At 36.9% G+C, this 12,048-nt stretch overlaps 1 protein-coding gene across 9 annotated transcripts in view; it reads right to left on the reverse strand.

Annotated features, from left to right (window-relative positions):
* AKAP6 (A-kinase anchoring protein 6) overlaps positions 1-12,048 on the reverse strand; it is a 284,148-nt gene that overhangs the window by 194,832 nt on the left and 77,268 nt on the right. Inside the window, exon 1 of one of the 9 annotated variants that reach the window (XM_065064089.1) lies at positions 11,750-11,882. The exons of the other annotated variants lie outside the window; for them this stretch is intronic. Coding sequence (XP_064920161.1) covers positions 11,750-11,869 — 120 coding nt within the window. The 5' untranslated portion in view covers positions 11,870-11,882. Of the gene's footprint in view, positions 1-11,749; positions 11,883-12,048 lie in introns of those variants that run through there. 9 annotated transcript variants of the gene reach the window in all.

Raw genomic sequence — 12,048 nt, forward strand, 5'->3', positions numbered from 1 at the left:
AACTAGAAAATCAGTAAAGCTGATTCTATCAAAATTAATAATACAGTAACTTTGATCAGTTCAGATTTGTCATCCTCAGTCTGAAAGTAAAGCCAAATTATTGAATATGTAATTATATGTATGTAACAAATTTAAAAAAAAAAAATCCCTAGTTAATATTAAATAATTTTAGTATGACAGTATGATAATAGCCCTTGAGAAACTATTATGGCTGAGTACTATCAGCAGTTATTCATTTTAATAAAGCACTGACAGATAAAGTCCCCTGCAGGAGCAGCTCTCAGAAATGCCAGAGATGGGCACAAAATGTAGGAGTTTCAACGAGCAGGGTTTGGGGGCTGCCATGAACGAGAGGCAGCCTCCCTTCCCCTACATCCTCAGTCCCTCTGTTGTGACAACCAGCATCTGTGTTTGCAAGTACAAAACACACAGGCCTTGCCTGGCAACACTTAGGGTGCAAGTGCTCAGGGCTTCAAATATCCCCACACTTCCAGGTGAGCAAATGGACACTAGTTACTGGATTAGTGTGCTAATCTAATTACAGACACACAGACAAAGCTAAAAAGCTCAGCAAAATCTTTTCCAAGCTTTGGAAAAGGTTATTATTATCCATTTTTACAACTACAACTGAAACTTGACTGAAAAGTACAGTTGTATTTCCATGTTCTTTCAAATGTTTTAAATAATATTTTCAGTGAATTTTTTTGGCTGCATTAGCATTCACTTCTCCAATGCTGTTCATGGTTGGGTTTGTTGGTTTGGTTTTTTTTTTCCCTCTTGGCCACAAAGCAGTTTAATATTAATTTCAGGGATTAAAAAATATAGGTTGTTGCCCAGTAACTGTAACTTTGTAAATTAGGCTCTATCTATAGAAAAATACTTACTATATCTTCAGTGAATGAGCTTAAGTTTGTGCCAACCTGTAAAACAAGTTTTCACTATTTTCCAGCTTCGTACACACAGTTACATCCTGAATTCGACTGCCGTCAGAATTCACAGAGAGGTTGAAAACACGAAGCCATAAGAAGAAAGTATCAACACTGAGCAAGTGGCTCCTGACTATTGTTAGCAAATGTACTGAAAATATTGGCTAATGAATAGATAATAACATAAATCAAGAGTTCAGACCCACGGTTCAAACAAGTTTTCTCTTGAGCTACCATTATGCTAGCTACCAAAGCATCTCAAATTTCTGAAGTAGGCAAACCTTCCACACCAACACAGAAAATTTTGTACCAAAATGCACTAGAGGTTTGAAAGAGGTATATATTCAAGGACATAGGCTGTTAATTTTTACATGGCTTATTACAAGTTGCTCATTTTACTCAAAAAGCAAAGTCTGAAGTACTTACAGGCTACTGCAAGCATAGCAGCCACCAAATGTTTTACATTCTAACAAGATAATTAACCGCTCCTGACAGTTTCAGTAACATGGAGAGAACCTAAGGCTGACCTCATCCATATCCAAGGTCATGTACTCTGATCTTAACATAGAAGACTACAACCTCAGTCAGAGACAAAGTACCAGCTCTGAAAGGATTTACATTTTAGAAAGAGTGGGTGGCCAAAAGAGAGGAAGATATTTTCTGAGAGGCTGAATGAGCCAGGAAGGAAATCAAGTCTCTGCATACCTTCTCATAATATATAAACTCTGAGCTCCAGTTTGTGACTTTATCATCAGCTCCCTCTCCCTTCTGACCTGGAATTAGTACAGCATTGAACTGTCACTGTAGTCTCATCTTTCCTGGGAGAATAGAAAGGATTTTTTTCCTTTGCTGGTAAGTATGTTCACATAACATCATCTTTAGGGCTGTTGTGTTTGCTTTGTTGGTTGGTTGCTGTAGTTGTTTTGTTGAATGCAGAAGTTACGTGCATCCACCTGCACATGCACTCGCAGTCTGCAGACAGACAAGAGGCTGGATTCACTGTGTGCTTGCAGAGCAGTGGTGTCAACACAAGCGTCTTACTGAACATGCACTAGCCGCTTGTGTGACAGCTGGTATCAGCAGTCCCCAATAGGTCCGACTCTACCTGCATGGCACATGGTCATGTATGAGTCTGTTGGGTGTTTCTTGAAAAAAATTCTTAGGAGCCAGAAGTTCACATTCCAGTATCACATAACGTTGTTTCGTGGACAATGCTGTTTCAGCTGAGTCTGTAGCTATTGTCAAAAGAATGAGATTTCATTTTGCCACAGGCCAGATTCCTGCATAAAATGGATTATATCTGGGTTTGGGGGAAGTCCAGCTTATTTAAAGCTAGAAAAAAAGAACTTAGGCCCTATTGATATTCTTTTGGGTTTTAACTGTTATGTGATGATGGGAAAGTGAAGGCTGAACAAAGGCCAGAAGAATAGCTGTGTAAAGGCTAATGCCAGCCCTTTATCAAGAGAACATGATTATGAAGAAATGATCACATTTGCCATGTAAGTTAATGCTGATTAGTCCTCAGCAGAAGAGCATTAATGAAGCTGCAGCCTATTTATTTGCATCTTTTCTTTACACTTGACTGGCACAAAACGGGATATTGAGAGGAAAGAGTATAATGTCAAATTCAGTTGGCATTATATAGTACAAGATTTTCTTATTACTGTACCTGATGTCTAGATTTAGATATAATTCAGCAAAGTGAAATAATTATATCTAGTACAGTTGGGAATTTAAGAATATTCTGTAAAAATTAATGCAGTTCTAATACAGCACAAAAATGCCTTGTTATGTAAGTTTCTGATTTTACTGAGGCTCAGTATTAAGACCTGGTACCACATGGCCTTGTTGGCCTCATTCTTCCTAACTCCTTGCAGGTGGTTTAGCATTACATAGAGCAAAACCAGCCGAGCATTGTCATGCGCCCTTTCTACACTTTGTATTTATAAACAAAAACAAGCACTATCCGAATAAAGTATCTTAGTGCAGTGATGAGTGCCAGTTGTTCTTACCAGAAGTGGCAGGTAGATAAAATAATCCATGTACTTATAAGTAATAAGAAACCAGTATTTATCTATTTGCACCTATTTCTGAATATGCATAGTTCCAGGCCAATGACAGAAATATACAGCCTACAAATATAAGCATGGAAATCCTTCCCCATTTTATCAGTATATAGTTTTGTACTAGAAGCTATTACAACCTGAATTTTAGAAAGCAACCTTTCCAAAACAACTTTTTGTAATAATTGATCTCAAACACCCACTAGGCACTTTTATTTTTACACAGTTTCATAGCAGTGTTAAGGTAAAGATTTTTGTTATCTTCTCGTGGGCTCTCCTGTAGGACTGACTGTGGAATTTCTTGGACTACAGGAGTTGTATCCATGTGGCTGCCAACTGCCCACTTCACTCAGCTTTCCAGACAGCTGATCCTGTGATTTGCAGCTGCTGAATCCATCAGCCTGCTCATCGCCCTCCACGCCAACTAAAATAGCCTGAACTGCAAACACTGCAGGAGACAAAGAAAAAGTGCATAAACAAACTCTCAAGAGTCAATGAAAACTAAGCTTTGATGTTGACTTTAGAAAATAGTTTTCTCTGCTCTTCAAGAAATTCTGTTAAGATGTACATGAAACTACTGCAAGATGAAAGCTTGCAATATGTTGCTTTAAAGTTAATATCAGTGACAGAGAAGCTATACTGCAGACTTCCGTTCTTTGATCTCACAATAAAACCTGAGTAGGAAAACCAGCTTGTCATTGAGTCTTAAGACTACTGCACATGCAAAACAAAAGCTATGAGTTAAGAAAATGTCTTACCTATTCAGTCTTTCCTTTAAAGTGCATTTTAATTCATTAGAAGACAAATATTCCAAACAGAATGTACAAATTCTTCTCTTCAGAAAAAAAAAAAATTAGAATATCTGCCGAAGAATTTTTTTTAAATGTGCTTGAAAATTACTAAGTAAGCTCACACTCTGCATTGCTCTTTTATGCTTATATACAGAAAAAGAGCACAAAAGAGAGGTTTTTCTATTGCTAACCAAATAAAGATTCGCAGCTTTAAGAAGGGTATTTTTTCTCTAAAATTCTCTCTGACTTCTCAAAGAGAAATAGCTTTTCATATTTACCTGCATGTACATCCAAACAGTGTTATAATAAGGATAAAATTGCTCTCTTCTGGTTTGGATTACTGGTGAAACCTTAAGAGCAAATGCTACTCACATTTGCTCTTGCAGCCTTTTTAAAGTAAATGGTTAAGTCTAAGAAAATAACCATACATGAAAAATCCAGAGTTTGACTAAGCAGAATCAACTGCCATGGAAACCTTTAGACTAACTATGAGTCACAAGTTTGTCAGACAGTGAGCTGAAGTGCTGAAGTACTGTAGCTGGTATCACTGTGGCATTTGGTGGCTGTGGGAAATGAATACATTTCACTGGGTGCAGAATGCAAAGTGCAGCAGGGAAACAGCTACCGGGAGGGCTCTAAGGTCACTGACCCTGCCTTCCACACACACCAACAGCTTGGAATCACATTGCTCCTCAAAGTAAGCTTTTCCCCTCTCCCCTCATGATAATACATGTATTACTGATAGTAACTTTAGCTGGCTTACCATCCTTTTCTGCACATAATTCTCTTTCACAGATTGGTTTTTATTTTGATTAATTTACCCTTTTATAAGTGAGAAACATTTTCATCATTGCTAAATTCTAGTAAAAAAAAAAATCTTAATTTTACCTTTTGATAAATTTTTCAGAAATTTCTTGGAATATGGGAATATGTTAATTTGACAGAAGTGTTTTTCCTGTAGAAAAATATTTTGCCTTTCTTTTCCTTTTTCCTTTGTTTTTTTTTCTTTTTTTTTTCTTTAAGAGAGGAGCTGTCTTGACACACTTTTAAGAAAAGATCATCCACTTTCTATTGTGCCAACATTACTATTACAAAATTATCAACAAATATTTTGAAAATAAATATCCAGTCTGATAAACTCTAAGTAGGCATGTTTCTACAGGATTCTGTTATCTCAGGAATCAGTGAGTTACATTCTTATATCCCTGCACTTCAAAATAATGTGAAATAGATGTCAAATCACCAGTTCTTTGAAAGAGTTGATGAATTTGTAATGGTTTGTCTAGGACTGTAACAGACATGGAGCTGCTCTGTAAAAATGTATTAGTAGTTTATGTGATGGGTTTTATTAGGATGTCTCTTGTGCAAATATCAATCTGCAAGGAAAACTAGCAAGAAGAAACAAGAAGCGAGTAAGATATGATGTCACTCACTAAGCACTTCAGGCTGTTAAGTAGCAATGCCTGAAATGTTAATTGTGAAGCTCCTGTCTCAAGATTCCAGCAACTTGCATTTGTTTTGCCATATGGGCCATTGCTAGGGCCAAAGGATCAAACCTACTGGGAAGAAGCAAAAGGATCCTTTTGTCCAGAAGCAGGGCAGTTGTTGCTGGAAGCCAATCCAGCTCATTTCCAGGACCAGCTGAAGTGCCTTCCAAACCCGGGCCAGCCTGTACCCCCAGTAGGGGGTAGCTGCAGAGAAGACAGAGTGCTCTCCAATGTTTCTTTCCCCTGTTAAGTTTAATCAGTACTTTAATGTAAAGGGACTGAAAGACTATCATGTAAACAAATCTGTGCTAGCCATTTCTGGGATATTCCTGACATTTGTAAAATTGCTGCATGAATTTCATTTGTATAAGAAACCACATATACGAACTGAATATGGCAACTAACTGTGACATCTGCAGCCCAAAGTTGCTTCAATATTCCTAAACTTTGACTGTTTCCACTGTGTAATAAGCCTAAAGTTACAACCTGAAAACCCTTTGAAAACTTCAGAATAAGAAATATATTCTTGTACATGACATGATCAGCCAAGCCCACAATGTTCAGAGACTGGACCCATTCAACTTATCACTGTATGACATTCCTTTAATGAGTAACCACACAACTTTTCATTTCTCTTACTTTAAGCATGTTGAAGAATATTGATTTTTATAAAAGCCTAACTTTCTAAATTTTAAAATTAGTGTGTAAAAAAAATTTAAACTTGATAGAAAAACTCATATTCGTGCTCACTGAAGACAGTGTTGCACAGGTGCTCTAGAGCAGTTTTTCATGCAAGATATATAGTATTGAACTGTGCAATAGAGTAGCAGGTATTGATTCTAGCTATTTCTGACAAAAAAAAAAAAAGTATTTTTCAAATGCCTGTTCATTTATCTTGCACTAATCATTTAAGATCACAAAGAAATGACAAAAATGATGAGGTTGCTTTATACTAACCATACTCATCATGTATTATATATTCATATCTACTGAAATAGAAGAGCAAAGACTTTTTAAGAATCCTTCAAATACCTTATAGATCTCTTCACACAACAGTAGACTTTTTCTGCAATAATGGAAGTATGAAGACATATTTTGCAACCATCTAGATAACTACCTTTGCTTCTTATTATTTTACTCTCTGTAGTCAGTACTTTCTTGCATTCTGTAAGCCATATATACTAAATGTAAGTTAAAGGCTGCTGTAGATAAAAGAAACAGTTCTTGGTAGCCTGACCAGGACTAGGCAGGTTTTGACCTCAGCATAAAGAGTAGTTAACTGGCTATGAGGAAACACCTACCGTTATTTCATGTAAAACATACAAAAATGGAACGTGATAAACAATCAGCTACAGTCAGCTACAGGAAGAAGCAGAAAGAAGACCAGTCTTATTATTTGATCAGAACTTTCCTAGTTTGATCTACAATATAAAATAACTAGCAGAATTCGATGCTAACGCACCAACAGTTCAGTAATTTTCCAGGCAAAAACTGTTATCCTTTTCAAAACATCAAAGTTTATGCAGCCCAGCTACTAGTCCAACAGCTCAGCTTTGAATATGTCCCACCCGTGTCCCGTGTTCCCTCCTTTCTAGTTTGAAGAAGATTTGGAATTACTCTTGACACCAAACAAGAAAATTTCAATATTTCTTTGAGCCTTCTGCAGGGCCATAGGATCTTTGTTTTCTGATGAACCAATCTCTTTTTATTTTTCATACAAGAAAGAAGGTGCATTTCTCTTAAAAGACTTTTCAGCGTATAAACTTCTTCAGAAAGACTCTTGTCCTTATTAAACTCAATAGATTTAATTAGGGTCTTCAGTGGAGATCAACTGCTCTTGAAGAAAGGAGTTTAGATTAAGTGGAAAAATTTACTGGAGAAGAAGAAATCTCATCCTTGAAATACTGAATTTTCAAATAATAAAGTAAGTGTAACTCCACATAAATAGCACAAAATATTTTAGGCAGCAACAGATTACTGAAATGTAAGACATCAGGATAAATAAATAAAAGGAACCGCAAGTTCACACAGGAGAAAAAAATTGATCTTTCTGCATGTTTATGCAGAACACAAGAAAAAAATTTTGATCAAAATGTTTTCACTTGCTCAAGTCAGAGAACACTAACCTTATTCACTCTCTTTGACTAAAGCTTAATGGCTGTAACAGAATTTGATGAAGGATGGTAAAACTCTTTACTCTCATGTCAAATGCTCAATATGGTGACTGTGCTCTCCTTTCTTTTCCGGAACAGGTCAGAAGTAAAGAGCTACCATCTGTGCCAAGTTTTCTGTAGTGAAAATCGATAGCATGAAAGGAAGTTTTCAAGTTAAGTGGCTGTTTTATATCAGTGCAAATAAGTCTCCGAGATCTTCTCTGGCAGATTTTAGAAGACACTTCCCATCAGTCATTGTTGAGGACAGCAAAAAGGACACAAAGTCTCTTGTTCTTTGTTACCAGACTTTCTTTTGTTAACACTGTTTTTCCCTTTTATGTTGTGGAAAGAAAGTAAACATTTAATCTATGAACCCTTATGGGGATCACTGAGATTTTTTTGCTTGGTTCAGAAACATGGAAAAGAAGCCTTATAGCCTGTCTTGCATGCTGCTTGCTGCTCATGACCTTCCTGCCCTCTCTCTAGAATGACAAATGTTCAAGTCAGCTGGAAAGCTCTTGTAGATCCTTCAATGAGTTAGTAACAATTACAAAGCACTCCAAGCATGTGGAGGCACTTCCAGTAGTCTGAAACAGCTACCACCTACCCAGAGTACCAGCAGGCCTGTTCCACACTGGATATCACTCACTCCCTTATAAGAGTCAGGGTTAGAATATGTATCATTGCTAGATTAAAAAAAAAAGGCAAACAAAAAACAGCCAAACAAACAAATGAACAAAAAACACACAAACAAACCAAAACCAAAACAAACAAAAACACACACACACAAAAAAAAACACACCACCAAACACACCACACATACGTTTGCTACATCCAGGAAGAACAATATGAAAGATCAGTAGAAAGCTATTGTACAAATGTAAAGTCTTCATGTGAATGAAGAAATAAGAGAGTGAGTTTTAGAAAAAAATAAACAAGTGTCCTGGTTTTGTTAAAAACACGTTTCTCTTTCAGTGAATTTTGCCTGTCAGCTAAAGGCTTCATATTAACTGCATTTTCCTGGAGAACCAGACACACGTTTTGGTAAACCTAGCAATGGAATGCAAACTTATTGATAAGCATGGATGGACACCTCGTGAGAGGGGCAACGAGAAACAAGTGACCAAGAAACTGACCAACTGTGTATAACATTCCATTCACGTGAATACTTCATATAAAAGTGGGAGATCACGAGGATCTCGTCCTTTTTCCCCTTTCCCTTTTTCCTTATGGCCGACATTAGGAGAGGACCTTGCTAGTCGTCCCTGCAAACTGAGGCCTAGTGAGAGACTGAATCCAGCTCCGATTGGCTGCAGAGTCCAATCCAGGACTTCGGGTGCCGGCTCTGCAGTTGCTGAGACTTTCAAGATTGGTTTTGTATATTTTGTATTATTTTCTCTATTCTTATTAGTAGCATTAGTAAAACATTGTTAATTTTTTCCAACTCTCTTCTCTCTGTCCTTCTTTCCTTCCTGATCACCTGTGGGAAGGGGGGAGAGGGAGGGGCAAAAAGGGGGAAGTGGCGGGGGAGAGGGGGTTAACAATACACCTGCCAGGGTTTTATTGTCACCCCGCAATCTTAACCCTAGACAACAAGTTAGAAGATTGAATCTTAATAACTTCTAAAATGTACAAGATCTTTTATTCTAAATTTTACTTCTGAAAGTAAACGTGAAATTTCTTGATGCACTTATGGAAAACGCTCTTCTAGCAGGCAAATAACACCCCTTATTATTCTCAATTAGACAGTATGTTAGAAATAATTATTAATTTCTTTGTGTACAGTGTAGGTCACAGTGGAAGTTCCTGTGCTTTTGGCCTCAAACGTAATAAAGGAAAAACTAAACAAAAAAATCTCATTTCCATGCAGAGAAGGAAGAACACAGTAGATTTTTTTTGTAGGCTTTTTTGAGAAGGAATATAACAGAGACTAAATTGGAAACCTGGAGTTATGGGACTGGCATGACATTCAAAGTTAACTGAATCATATTTATGCATATTAAAAAAATTAACATACATTATCTAGTAGTTTGTGCCATCTGATTGTTTCTAACCCTCACTGCCATCCCACAGGTGGCTCTTGGTTAATACAGGTGTATATTTAAAGGTTTGTGTATGGTATCCTCTTTTCAAACAAGATAATGTCCATAATACCCTTGATTTTTTTTATTTACATGTAAAAAGGATACTGTATAAATAGCAAATGATCAAAACTCAGATTTTATACCATATCTGCTGAACTAATCACAAATATTTCTAACATAAAAATTGCCATATCCAATAAATACAATAAAGTACCTCTTTCTAATTAAATTAGCTCTAATGAACTCAAAATTCAGTGGTATTAATAGTAGATTCTTGTTCTGGCTGCTTATAAGACTTAGAGTTCCAGACATTAGTGTTTTAATATTGTATTTAAAACTAAATATTTAATTTTGAAATTAGACATAATACTAAACATAGACCTACTCAAATACACTGTAATTGTAATTTAGAAATGTTACAAGACTATAGAACATATTCTGAGAGCATAGTCAGATACACCATGTTCCAATATGAAAGCTCTGAGAAGTCAACTTGCGCTCTGGCCGGATAATTCTCCAAATAGTGATGGTTTTAGCTTTAAAAGAGAATTTTCCGATGTAAAGCACTGACAGACTTAATGGCTGTTAAGATGTTGATGCTGCTTGAGAAAGTACTTGTGCATTACACAGTAGGACTGAAGTGCCTTGAAAGAAGCAGGAAATGAGCAGTGCTTATTTAAATATTTATTCATTTTTATATATACAGATGTACATATAGGCAAATATATTTATTACAAGTTGCTAACTGGAGTAAGATCCTTGATTTATAAAGCACTTCATAGTGCCATTCACATCTTTGAGAAAGCAAGACAGCATGACCTGTGGTTTTGACTGAGATAAATTGTTTCTTATGCTGGCAGAGAAAAGAACGCGTTTATCTATGAAGAGCCTTGTGTTTCTTTATATGTAATTTTCTTTTCTAGCTATATGGATGAAAGTTACAAATTATCTTTGTCTAGACTGTAGCTTTTAGTGAAGAGCGTAACTCTTACTACTGTATAGACACAATGAGAAAAAAAAGGTTGTTGCCATGCCTGGGCTTGTGAACGAACCCTTTGAAATTCAATAGCTGAACTTGTCTGTGTGGAAGTTAATGAACCTATGCAGCTTCAAGCTTCAAATGCATATTTGTGTATTTTATTAACTGGTAAATATTTTTATTTTCTGCAAAAAACAGTCATCATCAATTTAGCCTGGAGTTTAATTCTGAATTTATACAAAGCCAGACCTTTCATCTTCCTCAGATAATAAGATTCACAAGAAATGGTACAGGATCCCTGGATTGCACTATGCTGAACTACAGACAGGGACGAAAGCAAGCGAAGAAGCACATCAAATTGCAAGCGTTCATATTTCCATACCCTTCTTGGAACAACTGAGCTGGGTCTGCAGAGACCTAGCTTTGCTCACAAGCTTTCCTTGGCGATAAAGTGGCCGTGCTGCTGCTGGACTGGATGTGAGCCTGGAAATACAGTAACCACACTCCCACAGTGTCACACTTTAGCTAACTTCCCTGCCAAAGCCTGACTCACAGCTTAGCAGAGGTAACTGGACTAAGTCTACGCCTCTTGCAGAGGTGATATAAAATGCCCAAGGACAATGAGGGACTGACTAACTCTGGTAGGCTAAAGACTGAGTTACTGTATTACAGCCTTGGAAAGAAAAACACTTGCAGCAGCCCTGACCACAAAACTATGATTTCTGGTCTGGAACTGATAACAAGAAACACCTCCCTCCCCCTCATACACCACAAAAGCCTACATTCCTAAGGGATTCTGTAGCTTTTATATTTTTATCACATTTCAACTGCACAGCATATTTCTATGCAGGTCATCTTCTATCAAACAGGAAAACCATTAAGCTGTAGGAAATACAAAAATGCAAGAGTTTTCTCTTTCTTGACAAACTGCAGTAGCATATCAACCAATCCTGGCATAAATACTGGCACACTTGAGTAAAGTAGAAGGAGTATTGGTATTCTTAAATAAGCACTCTTAAATACTGAGGTGTCTTCACAGATACTTTTTCAGCACTTCATCAAGAATTTTGTGAGAAACTGAGTCACACGGAGCCAAAAGGAAACTTGGTCAACTGAGAAACCCTTGAAATAGTATTGATAACTGCAAGTCAGTCAAACCTAATATATATTTCCCCTCTATGTCCATTCTCTTCAATCTATAGTACTGCCTACAATTCAATATCCTGCCCTCCAAAAATATGTCACATATATGTAATAAGCACCTACCATACTTCTAGTGCTAGCACACATAGCTGGAGCAGAATTTTCCATTGCTTGATGCTTCTGAGCTTTAAATGAAACTTTCACAAATAGTATTTTGGAGAAGACAGCAGCAGGGACTGCCATGATAGAAATGAAGGTCGTATCTTGCTTAGCTGGCAAAGTCTAAAGAAGAGCAATTGGCAGCTGATGCATGGACAGCTGAAGAGCAAAACCAAAAACCTTTTAAAAGGTAATGAGAAATTCCTACGCAAATAGGAGATGCAACTGCTACTATAATATACGGCTGATTTCCCATTCTTCTG

Source organism: Columba livia, chromosome 5, assembly GCF_036013475.1.
Source record: "Columba livia isolate bColLiv1 breed racing homer chromosome 5, bColLiv1.pat.W.v2, whole genome shotgun sequence".
NCBI lineage: Eukaryota > Metazoa > Chordata > Aves > Columbiformes > Columbidae > Columba > Columba livia.